The sequence below is a fragment of the Trachypithecus francoisi genome, unplaced genomic scaffold, assembly GCF_009764315.1.
Source record: "Trachypithecus francoisi isolate TF-2019V2 unplaced genomic scaffold, Tfra_2.0 Lachesis_group2, whole genome shotgun sequence".
NCBI lineage: Eukaryota > Metazoa > Chordata > Mammalia > Primates > Cercopithecidae > Trachypithecus > Trachypithecus francoisi.
In genome coordinates, this window is record NW_022681465.1 from 76,131,306 (window position 1) to 76,154,820 (window position 23,515).

Here is a 23,515-nt window from a genome sequence, read left to right on the forward strand (position 1 = left end):
TTAAAGGTTCCTATGACCCTCAGTCTAGAGGACAAATTAGAGATGCTGTGTTTGGAGGCAAGTGGACCACTTTGACACCTCCAATATTAAACTCACAGGGCTCTGGATGAGCAGGGGTATAGTCCAATATCAAAAGAACTTGAAAAGGCAGTCCCTTACTGGCAAGGTACTTCCTGACTTCAAGGACAAAACATTGATGAAACCAATCCAGAAAAGGGATCCTACTGTCCAGGCCTTCTTGTTGTATAATCAGAAGACTGGAAGCAGGTGCTTATCTTTTCCCTTTGTTGGCCTAAAGAAAGAAACTGAAGCATAAAATATAATTTCAAACTTGAACTAAAATGGGAAGAGCTTCCCAGAAGACTCACAGCCAAGCAACCTTGGATATGTGCTCCATGTAGCCTTTATTATAGTAGGTTTTTAAGGGCAAACAAGGGGAACAAGGAGTGGGCTAATACAAAGTTGTTTGTCAGGAATTCTTCATGGGTTCACAAAAATAGCATTTATTAGTGATTGTTGTACACTGTGGAACTCTAGGGTATGATTTATGGTGTCCAGTATGTGGGATTGTTAGGTTAGTTTATAGCTATTTGTGTCATCGGTCAGTCTAGAGTCCACATAGCATGCAGCTTCAAGTGATGATTACTCAGCTCAATGGGGAAGTTGGACAAAATTGGTGTCTCATTCCTATGCCTCCCTAGGCCTGATAATTTAGAGGAGATGCATATTCCTCAGATAAAATGTTTATTTTCTTTTTTACCTTCAAGGTTCAGCAGATAGCAGTTTTATAGGTAAGGGCAATCCTGAGCATAAACCTGACTGAACTTGCATAAAACAGTAGAATTCGCCTATCCCTTCCTGCTTTAAATCCAGGTGCTCTCTTCTTTTCCTTACTAATAAATTTCTTTTGTGGATATTCTGGAATAGGGCACTTTCATATGCATTAAGAACTTGGTCAGGCAGATAGCCTTTCCCCTCAATGATTTTCTTAATGGCATTTAAGAACTCATCTGCAGTCTGTTGGTCAGCAGAAGCTCCTCCTGTTGTCTTGACATTTTAAAAGTCAAACCTCTTTCTCAAATTATCAAACCATCCCTTGCTGGTATTAAATTTTCCAGTTTTAGATCCTTCATCTTCTTTTTGCTTTAAGTTGTCACATACAATGACTTTGCTTTATCTCAAATCATATTAGAGTGTATAGGTATGCCTTTCCTATTATGCAACCCTGCACCCATATAAAGCTGCATTTTCAATACAGATACAAGATAATACAAGATAAATAAATAGGCACTTCACAAAAAGGGCAAGGATTTTGTGCCTGCTAGCATAGCTGCTGCAAGAGCTTCACAAATTTCCTTCTTTTTTTTATTTTTTAACAGTGGTCCTTACACTGGATTCATTTATCTTGAAATGGTGGGCAATCACAGCTTTAGACCCCAATCTGTGGTACATAGCAAGTGACCCAAACTTTTCTTGTAATGCCATGACATTTCTATGCTTCTTGGGAGCACTTTCAGCACTACTAGTGGCACTTTGTATGAGTCCCATAGTATTATTTAAGGTTTATGGTATTGCATGAAACACAACAAAAATGTCCACATGAGAGATCACTTTTTACTGTGATAAGAAGTTTATGAGAGAGACAAACTGTGCTATTATGGAGAGGATTAGTATGGCATGGCATTTTAAATGGAGACTTGGATACTCATAACAGGAGCTCACTGCATTTGCAAAAGAAGGTAGTTAGAAAGTTATTATAGTAGTACAGTACTACTATAGTTAATTTTATGCAGTTATCACTTACTACTGTATCTTTATGTTTATTTATATTTCCTTAGACTGCAAATGACATTGTGTATAGTGAGTGTGTGCACAAATTTTGATAAATTTTAACTTTTTATGTTAGATTTGTATATATCTTATGGTAGCAAAGGACAAAATAGATTAGTATCTACATATATTTTATGTATTCTTGACATACCTAACTTTATTTTTCTAAGCTACTTGGTTCATCTGCAAGTTATTTCCAGTTGCTGCAAATCTCCAATATATTTTCAGTGTATTTATTGAAAAAATATCTGTGTACAGTTCAAACCTATGTTGTTCAAGGGTCAACTGTAATTGGAATTCTGAGGTCTTTAGTAGGACCATTTTTTCTTGGCTGGCTCTGATTCCTAATTGTTGTCTCCCCAACCGATAAGACAACTGAAGTTCATCTAAGTTTCTCAGACTCTTAGCTGTCACTTTGTATTTGCTTTCTCAGTGTTTTGGCCCTACAAGTTCTGTAAGTTAGCAAACACCTCAAAGGGAACAATGCCATGGAATGTCAAGTTTAAGAATATAAAACTAACCTCATTTTGCTTCTTTATTGCTCCAGAAAGTTTCAGCTTTTCTTTGATGTCCTCAAACATTTGTGTGTGTGTGTGTGTGTGTGTGTGTGTGTGTGTGGTGGTGGTGGTAGTGGTGGTGGTGGAGATAGTGGAACAGGTGTGGGGGTATTTTATCCAGCCTTCCTGGTAGCTTTCCGTTGCCAGATTTATCTATACCAATCTATGCCACTATTCCTGGAAGTAGAGAACTTCCAGCTTGGTTTCTAAAAGAGTGATTTTCCTCATTTGCCTTCAAAAATACTCATTGTCTGCTTCATAAAATTACATGGATCTGGATATGCACATAGTCACTAATGGGACAATGCTGATCTTTCATAACTCCTCATTATAAGAACAGAACAAGCTCTCACTCAGTACTTCTACACTTTTAAATCAACAGGTGTCCTTGGTAAAAAACAAGAATTGATGAAAAATCACCGTGAGAATTTATATTCATCTTTAATGGCTTAATTAAGCAGCATTTTAAATTGCCATTCAATGCTGCTAGTCCCTGATTTCATATGCTACACTTGGCCAAGAAGAGGATATATCACTGAAAATCACAGATAATCGAACATCTCTTTTGGGTCACTAGTTTCAAGCTTTCTCTCCAAACTTTCTTTATTCTTAACCAGAAATTTTACTGTCTATAATATATTCATATTCCGGGGAATACACAAACACATATGGAAATTCCTAAAGATGAATGGGAAAAAAGAAGTTAAAAAAAGCAGGGACTATAAAATCTTATAAATGAAACATTATCTCTAGTGTAAAGAATTTTTTTAATTGGCAACTATGTGCCAGGAACTTCAGATATATTTTAAATCCTTTCAACAGCCCTGTGAGGAAGGTATTATATCCATTTACATATTAGGAAATCCACCCAGTGAGGTTATGAAACTTGATGAGAGGCATCCAGCCAGGGGGTGGCATTCCTAGGTAAACCAAGTAAAGAATTTCCTATCATTAGTAGGAAGATTACAACCATTTCTTTTTATTTCCTTTGAAAAAAAAGAAAGTCAAGAAGATCATCTATCAAGGTTTTGAGCAGATTAAAAAGGCAGCCTTTCAACACTGATTTTTGAACTTTATTTGTAGCTGAAATTTTTATTGAGATAATTTTAGTTTCACAGGAAGCTGTGAGAGATAACAACGGGGAGATCCCATGTACTCTTTACCTATTTTCCTCTGATGGGATCATCTTACAAAATTATATTACAATATCACAAGTAGGTTAATGAGAATATACTCATTTTATTCATATTGCTTATGCTCACTTGTGCTTTACTTGTGTGTGTGCATGTGTGTGTGTGATTTAGTGCTGTTCACTTGTATTACGTGTGTAGGTTCATATATCCACCACTACAGGTGAAATACAGAACAGTTCCATCACCCCAAGAATCCCTCCTGTGACTCTGTTATAACCACACACATCTCTCTTCTACTTTCCCTCCCAGGTCCCTAACCCCTGACAACATTTGATATGTTCTCTGTTCCTAAAATTTTATCATTTCAAAAATGTTACAAAAGGGAAATCATATTGTATATAGTCTTTTGGCACAGGCTTTGTTTTTCTCAGTGTAATTCCCTGGAAATTCATCCTAGTTGTTGCATATATCAATAGTTTATTTCTTTTTATTGCTGAGTAGTATTCTATTTAAGGATTTCCCACAGTTTGTTTAACCATTCACCCATTTAAGGATAACTGGGCTGCTCCCAGTTTTTGACTTTCGTAAATAAAACTGCTGCTGATATTCTTGTATAGGTTTTTATATCAACATACGTTCATTTTTTCTGGAATAATGCCCAATAGTGCATATATTGGGCCATACAGTAAACTACATGTTTAGTTTTATAAAAAAACTACCAAACTGTTTCCCGAAATGGCTATATCATTTTACATTCCCCCAGAAATGTGTGAGAGATTTAGCGTCTCCATATCCTTACCAGTATTTGGTGTTGTCACTGTTTTTATTTTAGTTATTCTGTCACGTGTGTAGTAGTATCTTAGTATGCCTTTAAGTTGCATTTCCCTGATAGCTAATAATGTTGTTTTTTTCATGCTTTTTGTACTTATTTTCATTCTCCTGGGGTTTGCATTATTAGTGATTGAAATAATAAAAGTGAACTTAATTTTTAAAAAATCCATCCTCATCTTCTCTCTTCCAATGAGATTGTAGTTCCTCTTGACTAAATTCTTAATCCCAGCCTCAGGGAATCATCACTAAGTTTTCTTATTCAAAACTGTAATTATCATAAATATGCTATAATGGATATTGCATTTATACCTTTCCTAGGAAAACTCTTCTAATATGACAAATTTCTAACATACAGCAAAGAAAACAGTATAATTAACCTTCATGTACCTGTCACCCCCAGCTTTACCCAAATTTTGCCAATATAATTTCATCGATTTTTCTATAATTGTCATTATCATCATTACTTGACAGAGCATTTTTAAGCAAATCCTCATGTCATATCATTTTCACCCACAAATTAATACTTTTCCTGACAAGGTCAAGTCATGAGATTCCCAAGATTAAGGGACATAAGTTGGTTGCGGAACAAAGTTTCAAAATGCTTTCTATTTTTATTATTAAAATTAGTGCTTACAAACTATGACCTATTTGGCAGATGAACATCTTAGACTGTTTTAGTAATTTTTTAAAATATAATTGCTCTTTTTCTGGACTAGATTTACAGGTTGTATACATATTGGTAGATTGATAGATCATTCTGTGCTATGGTCTTGTTAAATGCAAAAAAAAATTCCTTATTAATTGGATACTCATATGAAATAAACAAATGGATGTATTCCATGTATAGAACAGGTATGTTTTCATTTTTCCCTTCTAACCATATAAAGTAGTTTCGTTTATGCCAGAGTTAATTTTTGTAAACATGTTCGGGTTTAACACCGGCTCAGATGTCCTTGGAACATTTCTGCTTCTCCATGATATTACAGATGACAATGAGGTCATTTCACAATTGCTTCTTCTCTGAAAAACACAGCTGGCTCAGTTTGGTCAGCAGCATTCTCATTGCTGCATTTCCTGAGTCACCAGAGTATTTCAATTGACCCCTTCAGAACAGATTGTATCTATGTAATATTCTTCCACAATAAAACATCTATAATCAAATGACTACAATAGCCACTGAGTGGTATGGCTTTCACCCTGGGCCAGAATCATTCTATTTCATATCCTTTTAATAACTCTATTATTTCACTGAAACTTTAAAGTTGAGATTTTCTCAAATCAAGCATAAGTGATGTTTGATTTTTGTCCTCTAACCACTTCTTACCAGAGTTCTGCCTTGTGGCTGAATTCTTTTTGTAATTTTTCACAGATGATAAGTTAGTTGATCTCCATATTGTTTTGAGGGCTTTTTTTTGGTTGGTTGGTTTTTATTGTCAAGAGTCACTTTAGCTTCTTTTTACACACGCTTACACATTTTATTGAACAACCTGTGGCAAATGCAAGGATGTGCTGAACAGAGGCAAGTAAGAAATAATAATATAATATAAATAAAATATTAATATTATTCAAATATTATTGAATAATAATAATTCAAGACCCTTTAAAATAACCTCTCATGGCACTCATCCTTTTTCTTCATAAAAAGAAAACTCAACACAATTATAAGTTAACTCTTAAGTGTGATTATGTGATTAAGAGCTATTTCTCGCCACTAGACTCTAAGCTCCACGAGGGTGAGACAATACGCTTTCTTATTGCCATATCCCTAGCATCTAGTACACTGCTGGCTCATAGCAGGCACTTATGTCAGTTAGCAACTTGCTGACCTCCGGCTCCAAATTCACCCTTCATTGCTTTGTCCAAGATAATACAGATGAAGCCTGCAAATATGACTTCTTTGCCAACTGACACTATATTAAGCTTTGTGAATAAAAGGTGCTGGACAGACACTGGAAGAGGAAGAGCTTTATCCTCCTAGTTCTGGTATGCTTCTCTTTCCAGGATCCTGCAGCACACATAGCTTCCCCAGTACCCAACAATCACAGCAAAATTGGCTTTTCCCATTCCTGGCTCCTGCAGTATGTGGCAGGCAATGGGGCCCAGCAGCCAGCTACATCCCCCAGCATTCTCTCAGGTGTCTGTGCAGTAGAATGCCCCAGATGAGACACCTCCCTGTTAACAGCTTCCCTAGCACCTCTTCAGGTGGCTTTGTGGCACCAGGAGAAGCATGGCTCCACCTCTGTGACAGCTTCCTGTTGCACCCCAGAAGCAGATTTCGAGAAAGTTCTGTTGGCATAGAATCACGTTGACTTCTCTGCCATCCAGTGAGCCACAGCCATGCATTTTTGAACAAGGTCTGGATCTCAGCCTTGGAGGCCTGTTCCTTGGATGCTCTATTTCAACCCTTAGTGTAGTGGTTGCTCCTTATAGCTGTTACTCTCATGTTGCTTAGAATTTGCTTTACTTCTTAATAGTCAATTATGCATTCCTCCAATTTCCTGTTATAGTTAACCATTCTTTATTTTAAACGTTTCCTGTTCAACTCACCATGTACTTTCTGTCTCCTGATTGGACTCTGACTGATAAGACTGCTCAATACATCTCTCTTAAAAGGAAGTAAAGAAGGAAAAAAGAAAGGAAGGGGGAAAAGAAACAGTGACAGAGAGAGACCTTAACTATCCCTGGTATCTCTGGGCCAGTTGTGCTTGTTTGCTGTTATTATTTGGAGTTAGAAATTTAAAAAGACAAACTGAATTTTGTGTAAATATGATTCTGTGCCACTGAATTATTAGTTCATATTCTCTTTACTCACTCTTTCACTAAAAAGTTATTGAGCATCTATTATTTGCCAAGCATATACAAATAGATTTTTTTGGATGATGAAAGAATTAATACATTTACAAAGAGAATTCAGGCTATAAAGCCAGTAGAAATTTCCTTGAATACTAGATTTTAGGAATGCTAGATTCCAGAACTGTCTTCAAATTAGACTACCCAACACCTCTCCTCTCTCACCCTCTCTCTCTCCCCCTCAATTCCTACCAGTAAATAAATGAACATCATGGTGTATACCCTAAATATATGTAATACAATTTAACTTAAATGAATGAATAAATAGGCCATTTAATTCCTGTTTCTTAAAATCTCATTGTCATGAAATGGTGCTTAGTGTCTAAATTAAATTCCACATCCTCTTCTTCTTTCCCTTTGGACCTGGGCATTCGTTAGTTATAAACAGCAGTTCTCTAAATTCTTGTTAAATCACTCTTTTAACTTCTCTTCTGCAAGTTAAATATTCCATGGCATTTTATTCTTTCCCCATAGTTGTATTCTTTTTAATTATTTGTCTTCCTGTGCTTTGTCCAATTTGATCACATTCATCCTAAATGGCATTGTTCACTTCAACAATCTCATATGGAGTTTCATACTACTGACTTAATAGAAGTACCTCCTCAGATGCACTGGCCTTCTATACTTTGTTTATATATCTAAGTATCTATACCATGTTAAATATCTTTAATTACAACATTAAAAGTTTTTCTTTTTTTGAGACAGGGCCTCACTTTGTCACTGGAGGGCAGTCGTGTGATCTCAGCTCACTGTGGCCTTGACCTCCTGGGCTCAAGCCATCTTCCTACCTCAACCCCCAAAGTAACTGGGACTACAGGTGTGTGTCACCATGCCCAGCTGATTTTTTTTTTTTTTTTTGTATTTTTGGTAGAGATGGGGTTTCACCATGTCTTGCCCAAGCTGGTTTCAAACTCCTGAGCTCAAGCTATCCACCTGCCTCGGCCTCCCAAAGTGCTAAGATTATAGGCATGCACCACTGCAGCCACCTCAATATTTAAAATTTTTCACAGATAAACTTTTCTTTTTTTTTGCGATGGAGTTTCACTCTTTTTGCCCAGGCTTGAGTGTAATGGTGTGATCTCAGCTCACTGCAACCTCTGCCTCCCAGGTTCAAGTGATTCTCCTGCCTTAGCCTCCCAAGTAGCTGGGATTACAGGCATGAACCACGCCCAGCTAATTTTGTATTTTTAGTAGAGACGGGGTTTTGCCATGTTGGTAAGGGTAATCTCGAACTCCTGACCTCAGGTGATCCATCTACCTTGGCCTCCCAAAGTGCTGGGATTACAGGCAAAACTTTTATATACCTGAGATAGAAACTGTGTGTATGGAAAAGATGGGAGTGAGGGGAAAAGGTTAGGAGGACACAGAGACAAACCTGGAAGGCAAATCATGATGGAAAGTTTCCACAATGAACACTTGGACTGCTGGAGGAACCATTTGTATGCACTTATTTACATACACACTAATATAATTACCAACTCTTATTTGTGAAAGAGGTCCTTAGGGATCATTTCCTATGCAATCAGTGCTGCATGTTATAGAATGTAATGACAAGATGTTTCTTTAAAATATTCTTAAACATTATGTCAATTCAGAAAGGCCTGAGAGGACTCCCTGCAATTCATTGATTTTAGCAAAGATAAACAATTTTCCACATTTTATCACCTTTGATTTTTTTGAGATGCATCTCACAAATGGTGGCACACTACAATTGTCTTGGTGCCCTTGGCCTCTGGTTGCCCTACTGTTCCAGAGGGGGAGCTGAGGCAGGCACCAGCTCCCCACACCTCCACCCTTCTCCTGACCTGATCCTCACCCTGACCCTGTCTCTTTGACCACTTGACCCCTCCTGTCTCTGAAAAACTCCTGGATTTCAAATGCACAGATTTCAAGACTGCTCAATTTTCTTGGGTGATTAACTGCTCGCAATGCCTATCAGCTGCACAAGGCATCCATTAATGACTCTTGGGCAGGAAGTAATTGGTGAACTCACCTGGGACTGAGGAGAAGTCTAAAAAATCTTAGTATCTACACAATAAAATTTCTAAGTGATAAGAAAGCAAACAAAATCATAGTGCATTTAAAAATTGATGCTGTCTTAACATTTAAAAAAATACAGTAATAACAAATGTTTCATATAAAGTGTGTCTTGCTGAACCCTAATGCCTTCTCACTCCAACCCCAACTCCAACCCACTCCACGGGCTCCAGTGTCATGACCAGTTTTCCTCTTTCCACGGATCCTGTTTTTCTGTTGGAGGAAACTATTAGATCTCACTGAGTATTCCTCTATGTCACCTGTAACATTTACTTTGATGATGTAAATATTGAGATGGAGCAGGGACCCCTCTTTGAGGCCTGATGGGCCCACAGAACGTAGAAATAAAAGAAAACCTAGAGTCCCTTCGAGGAAAATCCCAGGCACCTAGCTATCCTTGAGAAGTAGCTAGCCTTATGAGCAACCTGTTAAGCAAAAAGGTAACTATAGCTTAAAACAGCCAAAGAAGTGAGAGCAATGAAATATTTGGTTCCCTATAGAAACTCCAGAGAACATCTTAATTTATGTCCCTGAGTTGTTTTTCAGAAACCCAGATCCCCAACAAATGGAAAATGCTCTTTGCTGGCACACAGACCTCAGATATTAGGGAACTGAGGACTGAACTCTGACCAATGTTCTTCATTCTGAATTTCTTCCTGAGGGGCTTGGAGGAAGTCATGCCCACAGGCCAGAGCTTAACACTTTTTTTCTACTGACCCCAAGTTTTTAAGCAAAGCTTAATCAATTGCAAATCAGAAAATCTCTGAATCCGTCTATGACCTATGGGCCCTGCTTCAAGATGTCCTTTTTGGGCTACACCAATATACAGCCTCCATGTATTGACTTATGACTTCACCTGTAACCGCTGTCATCCTGTCTTTAAAAACTCTTACATGTAAGTCATTGAAAAGTTTGGGTCTTAAGCATGAGCTACCTAATTCTCCTTGCTTGCTGCCCTGCAATAAATACCTCACTTTTTCTTGCTGCATATCCCAATATCAGTGTTTGGCTTTGCTGTGTCAAGCAGGTAACTCATGTTGTTTGGTAACAATCTCAGCTTTATTTCTGGGGCTCAAGTGAATTAGTCTGAAGTACAACTCTGACTTTGAACATGGGTAAAGGTTAATTGCAAAGAAACAATTTCAGAAAGTTGCTCAGCCACAAAGATAAAGCAAAGTCTCTCAGTCCCTCTGGTTGATGTCAGGTGAGCATGCTTACCTACATAGAACCTTTCATGTAAGCACATCTGGTAATTACAAGTCTTCCACAGGGACATTTTGCCTGGTGGGTGGCATCATCCTTTTTTACTTGACAACTACTCATTTCCCTTATAAATTGGGTTGTGTATAAGAACTGTGAGCGCAGAGGGAACAAAATTTGAATATTTGTTCCATTAGGTTTAGAGAATTTGGATTCTGTTTTATAGCTTACCAAAGAGCCACAAATGTAGTTTTATTCAGGGGATTTAATTCACATCTCATTAACTACCTTGACAAAATCCAACATTAGCCCTGAAAAGCTAATGTGATTAAAGAACTGACAGACATTACTTTTTTCCAACTAATCAAGTTAATTTTAATGGAGGTAATAATGTCTCCCTGGCAGGTTATTACGAGAATCAAATAAGCTAGCTAGCATATTTTGGGTGCTTTATAAATTATGAAGTGTTAAACATGTGACCATTGCAGGTCTCTTTATTCCTGTGTTATGCCCTCCATATTCCACCTCTTGTTTTTCTTTTCTTACCTCTGCCTAAGGTCTTACCTAATTATTTAGCTGAGGGAACTCCTCTAAGTCTGGTGTACTATGACCCATGTTTTCAACGAGCAAATTGATTCAATAAATATTAACAGAGCAATTACAGAAACAGTTTGGAGAGTTGAGTACTCCAACCCCAAGAATGCAAAATGGGAGAAGCTACCTTCTATCCCCACATCAAGACAGAGGGTCTTCCAAGGGAACATCAAGGTTTTATATGCCAACTTCTGGAACCATCTGATTCCCTCTTAAAAACTTTAAAGGGCAAGAGATAGAATACCTGGTGCTTAGGAGTGAGCCAAAAACAAAAAAATGGCTGTGTTGGGCATTTGGGATCCTGTAGTTTGTCAGTAGAAATAAGGGTGTTTCCAACATACACACTGTTGGCCATGCAAGAGTCAGCGTAGAGTTTCCTGAGGCCCTTTTCCACTGGACCATCCAGAGTAGCTCCCCATGAGGGGTGATAATGACCACAATCAAACACATTTGTTTCCCATAGACAAAGGAGTTACCAATTAGTTATCTGGAGTGGTGTAGGCATCATGCTCATGGAAGCTGCTGTGTGATCCACAAGGGGCGTTTGGATGATTTTACACAGATGTGTCTAACTTTATGGAGGCAGGATCTTCAAATATGTCACATAGATGCGCACTCAGATCACAAATACTTATTGTTATTTATACTTAAATCCACTTTGATATTCAGTATTGTCTCCAGTGGGAAGGCAGTGTAGACATTAAATAAAAGGACAGGAACAATAAACAATTCTGTCACCAAAGTAATATGACGGCACAGCATTTTTAAAAGATGTCAGTTTTATAGCCAGATATTTTAATTATATCTTATAGAACCACAGTGGAAAACAGCGTATTCTCCCCTATCTTAAAGATGGAGGATCTGAAAATAAGCTTAAGAAACTCAAGATCACACCCTGAGAAACGGGAGGAAGTTAGTGCCAAAGAAACCCACCTAATGATTAAATCTTTGCTTATACTTCCATTGAAATAACATCCCAAACTTGTGCTGAATATACTGAGATCGGAAGAGAATGAACCTCTACCCATAAATTCCCTACTCACTGTAAATACCCAGAAATGCTCTTGTGTTCTCTGGGACCAGGTGCAAGCAGTTTTGCTCATATTCTGCATAACTTCTCTAGGAGACCAGGTCCCTCTCAGAACTCAAGAATTATGGCATGCATGTTGAGTTATGCCTGCATTCCCAGCACTATGGGCGACTCAGGTAGGAGGATCACTTGAGACCAGGAGCTCCAGGCAAGCCTGGGTAGCATAGTGACACTCCATTTCTACAAAAAATAAATTAGTCAAGTGTGGTAGTGCACACCTATAGTCCCAGGTACCCAGGAAGCTAAAGTGGAAGAATCACTTGAGCCCAGGAGGCCAAGGCTGCAGTGAGCCATGATTGTGCCACTGCACTCCAACCTAGGTGACAGAGTGAGACACCGTGGCGAAAAAGAATTACAAAAGCTGTATGATTTCACTGTGCTTACAGGTGACAAAAAGTCTGCTCAAGCAAAAAGGAGATTTATAAACTCTATCCAGGCATGGCTGGAAGGAAGTTGGCCTTAGGCACTTCCAGAACCATCTATCCAAATACCACCAGAATACTCCCACTGACACACTTCCTGTACAGCTCCATGTTTTGTGTATCAGTTTCTTTCTCTCCAGCTGGAGCTCAGCTAGGTGTGTGCATGTGTGTAGCAGAGAAATGGGGTACTGGTGTCAGATTCACATTCTTATGGCTTCATAGCCCAAGAGGAGTAAGAAAGATGACTTCTCATCTGTTTTTAAATGCTGGAGAAATAAACTGGTACATCCTTGGTCATATGCACAACCCTGGGTATAACCACTGTCGACTTAGGAGAGCTACCAGAAGTAGCAAATCCTGGGGACATCCCCACCCCTTTGTTACCACACAGATGCTGAGCAGACTAGCACTAGAGCCACTTCAAAATGGAAATAAACTCACAGCACTAGGCAACTAATGTGTACAGTAAAGGAAAACGTTACACAAAAAGCGAACAAGGATTCACCCATGAAGCCTTGGATAAATGATTTTTACAAACATAGCAGGTTCTGACAAGGAGCAAGTTGTGAAACTCAATGTTCATTTGATCTTTCTAGAAGAACAATATCTTTTCTCTGGTAAGATAAAAAGAAAAGCAACAACTTGACTAGAAGTCGTGATGTGTGCTGACTTTATTGTTAGCTATCCTGACAATCTGTTGCATTATTCCCACATTTAGCAATGCCATACCCAAGTGAAATAAAGGACAATCACACTGATCTATATCACTTTGGAATATTTATTATATTCCTTAATGCATTTCTTAACATGTATAGCACTCTTTAATCAAGAATATAAAGTCATCTACTTAGAATCACAATATCTTAAAGTTGCATACTGGAATGATAAGCAAGTTTGAAGATGTAACTATCAACAATTCTTTTCAAAATCATATCAATATATTACTCTCATGAAACTTGCACATTCTAAGAAAGGTCATTTTCCCCCCCAGTACTGGGAAGGTATGCATTTAACCACGTGGCCAGCCAGAAAGGCTATTTTATATACGGTGTGTGTTACTTATTAAAAGCCTGTCCTTTCTCTAATATTGTACATTACACAATTGTAGCTACACCTGAAGACAAGTGAGTTTCAATGACCACCATCACCTAAAAACATGAATACATTCCTATATTTAGGACCAGAGGAATGATATACTCTACTGTACTATGCCTACCTCTGTCCAGAGGCCAGCTGTCTCACTTGTTCTTCAGGGTGCCTAGACTTCTTACCCATCTATTATCTGGGATGCTTCTGAAGTTATTCCCATGGGCCCCTGTCTGGTATTGAGAATACCTCTAAGGAAGTCTCTTTCAAACCTGATCTACCCACCAAGTTTACCCCTGACACTAAAAGTTCACTGACTTCAAATCCCTAGACTTGTCCATCATTATTTTCCCTAGTTGGACAATACTGAATTAAAGAGACTTTGTTAAAGGAAGTAGCCTTGGCAGAAGAAAAATCGTTGTTCTGTAGAAGTGTCATTCAATATTTAAAATCTTTTCTGAACCAAAATGAGAGCCTGAAAGTAAAGCACCTTTTATTTTTTAACTCTGCTGTCACTGCTACTAAGGATTCATGGTAAATTATCCTGCAGCCCTTCTTGGCTTGAGAGGAGGTACAGTACAAGTAGCCCACAGGGTCACAATAACAGAAATATTCTCAAGGACCCTTGAGAATACAAAGGAATACTGGACTGTTTTAAAATGAGAAAACAGAAGAATCAGTTTCTTCTGTTCCTATTCCTATAATATGCCTTAGTCTTTGAAAAGCACAGACAGATAGTTGGTTTGAACTAATTATTTCTCCCTGCTCTCCCCCACAAGAGACATTCCTGCTTGCCTTCTTGGGCATTTGTTTAAAAGCAGTATAGGAAGAAGGGGGATGCTCTAGAAGATGTAATCATAAAATCTGAAGCCCCAAAAGAAAAGTCAGAGGAGGGTGAAGAAAAAAACAATCATGACAGCAACTCTCCTAACCACAAAATCACATGTGTTATCTTTCTTTCAGGATTAATAATTAATAGTTAAGAGGAAAGCCACATCAATTTCTAGGGCCCTTCTTGGGGAAAGGTTCATATAATTTAGCATACATACTATATTCAGTGAAAATGCATTCAATATAATTACCTATTATAAAGACAACCTTCTCAGAACTTAACAAATGAGATAATTATAAATGCTCCTTTTGCTTTTTATTAAAATGTCACAGCATGCCTAGAGAACAGTTTATATGGATGCATAAAGTCTGAAACCCTAGAAGAAAACTAATCAAAAACCACCTGTTAAATACACAATTATGATTACTGGTGTCCTTTCAATTAAATCCTATGTGTTTAAAATGAAAAACACGCAGCCTGGTACAAATATTCACGTTTCAATTTGCGATCTGCTGCATTGGCATGAGTTTTGGTGAAACCTGGTAAAAGAGAAAAAAAAATCAAGTTATGAAAAACTGCATGAAATAAATCTCTGTCCTTTTAATTTGCAAATTTCAATCATGTAGGAAACAAGCGGCCTTGCCATAGACATTCCCTGGAGTTTCCACATGATTTTCTACCCTGAAACACTGAGACAGAACAGTTCTGTTTACATTTTGGGTATTTCACAGTTCTCAACCTTCTTGTATTAGCTCCTAAATTAAGGATGGACAAGGCTGGCAACAAGGAGCAGGTGGAAAAGGAGCAGAGGAAAACAAAGGATCCCAATAACCAAGCCCCCTGTCAGATCAATCACTGATCTCTGAGACTGATGCCTCTGAGACTTCATTTAAGACACAGTACAAACCACAAGTCTCCAAAACCTCAAAAGAGATCCAGCCAATTCATAATATTGTTGAAAGAAGCTTTATGTAGTCTTTCAATTACCTAAATACATATTAATGAAGAGACGTATGATCAATGATAAATCTTATCGGAAATTTCATAATCAGAACAGAAATGATACAAAGGCAATAAGAGGATTCCAAGTTATTAAAATATGGAAGTTAGAGCATTAAAACAATCAAATGTTGATTATAATTATGTTCAGTGTATAAAATAGTCAATGCTTTCCTGCAAATCTTCAAGCAGAGAAAAGTGACAATGAACGTATATTTAAGGTAGAGCTGGTTGCAGGAGAACCATAAATATAAGTGGTCAGTTTAACTGTGACAGATTTTTCAAAGTGTGGTACCAGGTTCAGATTCCTTAATTCAACATGGCAAATATTGATTGGGTTCTAGTTAGTAACAGTCCCCATGGAAAGAAGGAAATACCAAAACTTGGGTGCTTTGTGAAATTCTCAAAGATGTGGCAACTGAAATGAGCCCAATTAGCATTTTACCTTCCAGAATAAACAATATTTTCTTAAATTGATAAATGAACAAATGAATGAATAAGTAGATAATTAAGTTTCAAAGAACTAGAAGGGAGGTTCCTGATAGTTAAATCAGTATTAAAAACTGAAAGAACAGGCAATCATTCGGCTTTCATTAGGTTAAATAGTTTTAGTTCATTTATAAATAATGTCTGCATTAGCTCTTCACAATTAACTCTTTATGGTATCAAGAGTTAATGTCCTGCCTTCCATTTTTCTACGAAAGTACTAAACCAGAATGGCAAAAAGGTCTACTAAAAGAATAAATAAGAATAAACAAGAATAAAAAAGTTCAGCACGATTTGGTATATAGCTTAGGGTAAATGAGAATGCATTATGACTGATTTCTAAGAGTAGACATAGAGACAAACAGAATAAGTAGACAAAAAGTAGTATCACACATATACACAGATCTTCAACTCTACTAAGAATAACATTTAGTATTTAGATAAGTATGTCTCACAGTCCATTTTCTTTCTTTTTTTTAAACAACAGAGCATCTGTGGAAATAACTTAGTGAAACCTCATTTTTTTTTCTCTCTTTTTTTTTTTTTGAGACGGAGTTTCCCTCTTGTTGCCCAGGCTGCAGTGCAATGGCACGATCTTGGCTCACCACAACTGCCACCTCCCGGGTTCAAGCGATTTTCCTGCCTTAGCCTCCCGAGTAGCTGGGATTACAGGCAGGCGCCACCATGCCCAGCTAGTTTTTGTATTTTTAGTAGAGACGGGGTTTCTCCATGTTGGCAAGGCTGGTCTTGAACTCCTGACCTCAGGTGATCCACCTGCCTTGGCCTCCCAAAGTGCTGGGATTACAGGCATGAGCCACCGTGCCTAGCCCAATTTAGTGAAACTTTTTTTTACTACAAATTATTTTCTATAGATGCTTCATAGCACTTCCTTGAAAAAGAAACTGGACACATTAATTTTTTTAACTGAACATCTGATCCTTTTCCTTGTTATGTCAGCCCTATTTTGAGCTCTTAATGTCATTTACATTCTCAATGTGAAAAATGACATCAAAAATAACGCTTTATATAGACTGACTTTGCCTGCTTTTTAATGAAAAACATCTACTAAATCACCATTTCTCATTCTGTTCTCCCAGTCTCATCAACACTGTAAATTCATGCAAGCCAAAGGAGTTTATTCTGCCAACGTGATCTACAGGCTAAGCACAAGGTGACATGATTTAGGTATAGAAGATAAGCCAATGATTTGTCTTCCCAGTGCATTAATATCCCAAAAGTATATTGCTTAACTCTGGTAGAATGCCAGTTCATAGTAGATACTGAAAGTATAAATTTATTCAATTTGGCAAGGAATGTCTGCAGCTGGCCTCTTTCAGATTCCACTGCAAACATATTAATAAGCAATGCTTTTACTAGTTTTTGTTTGTTTGTTTTGCCACTGGTTTGTTAGGGTATATTCCTGCCTGGAGAATAAGGCCAAGGCTCTTGGGAGCAACAACTATAAATTAGTTCTATTTTATCGACTTTTTACAGCTCAATATGGAACATACATTGGGTGTATGACTAGTGACGTCTGGAAGTTTATTCTACCACATAATGTTTAAATATGGATTACACTTTAATTTTTTAAGTTAAAAAGATAAAATTAAAGAAATACTGTTCAAAAGAGGTCCACAGACACATGGTTTATAAAAACACCTATTTTACATAGCTTAAGCATTCACCAGAAAAGAAACAACCCAAATAACTAATTGAAAGCTGATATTTTCAATGACAAAACCATTTATTAAGCCACAATTACTTTTGCATCAACCTAATACTTTGGCCCATCAACTAATTGGCATACTGAATGCTGTAAGTATAGCCAAAAAATGAAGAAATTTGACATATTCATTAGCTTGTCACAGCTTTAATATGACATCATTTTGACTCTTTAAATATCTGGGAGACAGACTTCTTACAAAATCTGAGGACAATGGGAGAAAAATAAGCCAAAGGATTCCTTGGTTGTGAAAATGTTGGGCCCTAGTAGCATAAAAAACAGAAGACTATATCGAACTTAAAAACTACCATGTGTCAAAGAAAACAAACCTGTGGAATGGGAAAGAATATTCAAAAGTCATATCTGATAAGAGATTAGCATCCAGAATATATGAGAAACTTTGACAACATCACCAGAGAAATGCAAATCAAAACCACAATGCGATATCACCTCACACCCATTAGGATGGCCACTATTAAACAGAAGATAACTGTTGGCAAAGATATGGAGAAATTAGAACCCCTGTGCACCAATAGTGGGAATGTAAAACAGGGCAACCATTGTGAAAAACAGTATGGCAGTTCCACAAAAAATTAATAATAGAATTATCATACGATCCAGCAATCCAAATTCTGAATTATATATCTAAAAAATTTCAAAGCAGAATCTCAAAAAGATACTTGCACATCCATGTTCTTTGCAGCACGATTCACAGTAGCCAAGAGGTGGAAGCAGCCCAAATGTCTACCAACAGATGAGTGGGTAATGAAAGTGTGGTATATATGCACAAAGAAATATTATACAGCCTTAAAAAGAAGAAAATCCTGTCATAGATGCTACAATACAGATGAACCCTGAATACATTATGCTAAGCAAAACAAGACAGTCACAAAAGGGCAAATACTTACGATTCCATGCATATGAGGTATCTAGAACAGTCAAAATGATAGAAACAGAAAGCAAAAACAGTGGTTGCCAAAGGCTGTGGAATTAAGTGTTTAATGAATAGTTTCAGAGATGCAAGTTATAAAAGTGCTAGAGATCTGTCGTATAACAATGTGAATACACTTAATATTACTGAATTGTACACTTAAAAATGGTTAAGATGGTAAATTTTTTAAAAGTTTTTACCACAGTTATTTAAACATAGGAAAGCATTACTGAACAGCATCACGAGCACTTGTAGAACATGAACATATGTACACGGCTCTACCAATAGTGCTGGGGACAGGGGAGCCTTTATTCCCCACTTCTCATATTCCATTCCATGCGGAAGGACACCTATCCATTCATGTAACTACCCTGGTCTCTGGTGTGTCCCTTATTGATGTAGTTAAATGATTATTTGGGCAGAGGAACCTTAACATGTGAAACGCAGCCTGACTCTTACTCTTCATTGAGGTCTTCACATAGAAAGCAATGCTCTGTTTTGCTCTCAGCCAAGTGGATGGAAGCTTAGCAATGAAGGCTCCCCTTATGTAGGAGGCCTGGGTTTCTCTGGTGTTGCCTATATTTGGAAGCCGAAGCCTCTGTATTTGTGGGGTTCACATTTGGGAAGCCTGCTGCGGCTGTACACTGAGGCCACATCCCTCACTCTAGCCTGTATAATAGTAATACTTTTACCTCTACCTGCTCAGCTCCCTTCTCTCAAGGGATTCAGCACTCAATCCCCAAGAAACAGCAAAGTCCCTATCTTCATAGCATCCACATTTTGAGGGAGAGTAATCATATGGCTGGCTTCTCTAGCTGTAAACAGCTCCTGATTAGAATCTCATTTTGGGTGTGTTCTGAAAGTTCCAGAAATATAATCAATATTTGCATTTCTACAACAAAATTTCCACAGCCTCTACCAAGTTCCAGATATATGATGACCTTCAAGATACTGCCCTCTGATGGAAAACTCCAACTTTCAACTGATACAAAATCATGAACAAAACTGTGACAGTCATTACAGAATTTTTAAAGAAGCTGTTTTGAGGGGTTGCCCAAGATGGCCGAATAAGAACACCTCCAGTCTCCAGCTCCCAGCGCGAGCGACACAGAAGATGGGTGATTACTGCATTTTCAACTGAGGTACCGGGTTCATCTCACTGGGGCATGTCGGACAGTCGATGCTGGTTCGTGGGTGCAGCCCGACCAGCGAGAGCTGAAGCAGGGTGAGGCATTGCTCACCTGGGAAATGCAAGGGGGAAGGGAATTCCTTTTCCTAGCAAAGGGAAATTGAGACACACAACACCTGGAAAATCGGTAACTCCCACCCTAATACTGCACTTTACCAACGGTCTTAGCAAATGGCACTCCAGGAGATTATATACCACACCTGGCCCAGAGGGGCCCACACCCACGGAGCCTCCCTCATTGCTAGCACAGCAGTCTGAGATCTAACTGCAAGGCGGCAGCAAGGCTGGGAGAGGGGCGCCTGCCACTGCTGAGGCTTAAGTAGGTAAACAAAGCCACTGGGAAGCTCAAATTGGGTGGAGCCCACCACAGCTCAAGGAGGCCTGCCTACATCTGTAGACTCCACCTCTGGGGACACGGCATAGCTAAACAAAAAGCAGCAGAAACCGCAGCAGATGTAAATGTCCCTGTCTGACAGCTTTGAAGAGAGCAGTGGTTCTCCCAGCACGGAGGTTGAGATCTGAGAACAGACAGACTGCCTGCTCAAGTGGGTCCCTGACCCCTGAGTAGCCTAACTGGGAGACATGCCCCACTAGGTGCAGACCGACACCTCACACCTCACAGCTGGGTACACCCCTGAGACGAAGCTTCCAGAGCAAGAATCAGACAGCAATACTCGCTGGTCAGCAATATTCTATCTTCTGCAGCCTCTGCTGCTGATACCCCGGCAAACAGGGTCTGGAGTGGACCTGAAGCAAACTCCAACAGACCTGCAGCTGAGGGTCCTGACTGTTAGAAGGCAAACTAATGAACAGAAAGGACAGCCACACCAAAACCCCATCAGTACGTCACCATCATCAAAGACCAAACGCAGATAAAACCACAAAGATGGGGAAAAAGCAGGGAAGAAAAGCTGGGAATTCAAAAAATCAGAGCGCATCTCCCCCTCCAAAGGAACTCAGCTCATTGCCAGCAACAGAACAAAGCTGGATGGAGAATGACTTTGACAAGTTGAGAGAAGAAGGCTTCAGTTGATCAAACTTCTCAGAGCTAAAGGAGGAACTATGTAACCAGCGCAAAGAAACTAAAAACCTTGAAAAAAGAATGGAAGAATGGATAACTAGAATAATCAATGCAGAGAAGACCTTAAAAGAACTGATAGAGATGAAAACCATGACATGAGAACTACGTGACAAATGCACAAGCTTCAGTAACCGACTCGATCAACTGGAAGAAATGGTATCAGTGATTGAAGATCAAATGAATGAAATGAAGCGAGAAGAGAAGTGTAGAGAAAAAAGAGTAAAAAGAAATGAAAAAGCCTCCAAGAAATATGGGATTATGTGAAAAGACCAAATCTACGTCTGATTGGGGTGCCTGAAAGTGATGGGGAAAATGGAACCAAGATGGAAAACACTCTTCAGGATATCATGCAGTAGAACTTCCCCAAACTAGTAGGGCAGGCCAACATTCAAATTCAGGAAATACAGAGAACACCACAAAGATACTCCTCGAGAAGAGCAACTCCAAGACACATAATTGTCAGATTCACCAAAGTTGAAATGAGGGAAAAAATGTTAAGGGCAGCCAGAGAGAAAGGTCGGGTTACCCACAAAGGGAAGCCCATCAGACTAACAGCAGAGCTCTCGGCAGAAACTCTACAATCCAGAAGAGAGTGGGGGTCAATATTCAACATTCTTAAAGAAAAGAATTTTCAACCCAGAATTTCATATCCAGGCATACTAAGTTTCATAAGTGAAGGAAAAATAAAATCCTTTGCAGACAAGCAAATGCTTAGAGATTTTGTCACCACCAGGCCTGCCCTACAAGAGATCCTGAAGGAAGCACTAAACATGGAAAGGAACAACTCATACCAGCCATTGCAAAAACATGCCAAAATGTAAAGTTCATTGATGCTAGGAAGAAACTCCATCAACTAACGAGCAAAATAAGCAGCTAATATCATAATGACAGGGTCAAGTTCACACATAACAATATTAACTTTAAATGTAAATGGATTAAATGGTCCAATTAAAAGACACAGACTGGCACATTGGATAAAGAGTCAAGACCCATCAGTTTGCTGTATTCAGGAGACTCATCTCACAGGCAGACACACATAGGTTCAAAATAAAGGGATGGAGGAAGATCTACCAAGCAAATGGAAAACAAAAAAAAGGAGGGGTTGCAATCCTAATCTCCAATAAAACAGACTTTAGGCTGGGCGCGGTGGCTCAAGCCTGTAATCCCAGCACTTTGGGAGGCCGAGATGGGCGGATCACGAGGTCAGGAGATCGAGACCATCCTGGCTAACACAGTGAAACCCCGTCTCTACTAAAAAATACAAAAAACTAGCTGGGCGAGGTGGCGGGCGCCTGTAGTCCCAGCTGCTCGGGAGGCTGAGGCAGGAGAATGGTGTGAACCCGGGAGGCAGAGCTTGCAGTGAGCTGAGATCCGGCCACTGCACTCCAGCCTGGGCGACAGAGCGAGACTCCATCTCAAAAAAAAAAAACAGACTTTAAACCATCAAAGATCAAAAGAGACAAAGAAGGCCATTACATAATGGTAAAGGGATCAATTCATCAGGAAGAGCTAACTATCCTAAATATATATGTGCCCAATATAGGAGTACCCAGATTCATAAAGCAAGTCCTTAGAGACTTACAAAGAGACTTAGACTCCCATACAATAATAATGGGAGACTTTAACACCCCACTGTCAACATTAGACAGATCAATGAGACAGAAAGTTAACAAGCATATCCAGGAATTGAGCTCAACTCTGCACCAAGCGACCTAATAGACATCTACAGAACTCTCCACCCCAAATCAACAGAATATACATTCTTCTCAGCACCACATCGCACTTATTCCAAAATTAACAACATAGTTGGAAGTAAAGCACTCCTCAGCAAATGTAAAAGAACAGAAATTATAACAAACTGTCTCTCAGACAACAGCGCAATCAAACTAGAACTCAGGACTAAGAAACTTAATCAAAACCACTCCACTACATGGAAACTGAACAACCTGCTCCTGAATGACTACTGGGTACATAACAAAATGAAGGCAGAAATAAAGATGTTCTTTGAAACCAACAAGAACAAAGACACAACATTCCAGAATCTCTGGGACACATTTAAAGCAGTGTGTAGAGGGAAATTTATAGCACTCAATGCCCACAAGAGAAAGCAGGAAAGATCTAAAATTGACACCCTAACATCACAATTAAAAGAACTAGAGAAGCAAGAGCAAACACATTCAAACGCTAGCAGAAGGCAAGAAATAACTAAGATCAGAGCAGAACTGAAGGAGATAGAGACACAAAAAACCCTACAAAAAAATCAATGAATCCAGGAGCTGTTTTTTTGAAAAGATCAACAAAATTGATAGACCGCTAGCAAGACTAATAAAGAAGAAAAGAGAGAAGAATCAAATAGAGGCAATAAAAAATGATAAAGGGGATATCACCACTGACCCCACAGAAATACAAACTACGATCAGAGAATACTGTAAACACCTCTATGCAAATAAACTAGAAAATCTAGAAGAAATGGATAATTTCCTGGACACTTACACTCTCCCAAGACTAAACCAGGAAGAAGTTGAATCCCTGAATAGACCAATAGCAGGCTCTGAAATTGAGGCAATAATTGTCTAACAAACAAAAAAAGTCCAGGACCAGACGGATTCATAGCCGAAATCTACCAGAGGTACAAGGAGGAGCT

The 23,515-nt window shown here is 38.7% G+C and overlaps 1 protein-coding gene across 2 annotated transcripts in view; it reads right to left on the reverse strand.

Moving 5' to 3' along the window:
- Positions 1-13,304: 13,304 nt before the first annotated feature.
- Positions 13,305-23,515, reverse strand: part of OXCT1 (3-oxoacid CoA-transferase 1) — a 144,720-nt gene continuing 134,509 nt past the window's right edge. For both annotated transcript variants that reach the window (XM_033179459.1, XM_033179458.1), the window contains one exon: positions 13,305-15,001. In XM_033179459.1, the coding sequence (XP_033035350.1) occupies positions 14,960-15,001 (42 nt within the window). In that variant the 3' untranslated portion in view covers positions 13,305-14,959. The remainder of the gene's footprint in view (positions 15,002-23,515) is intronic.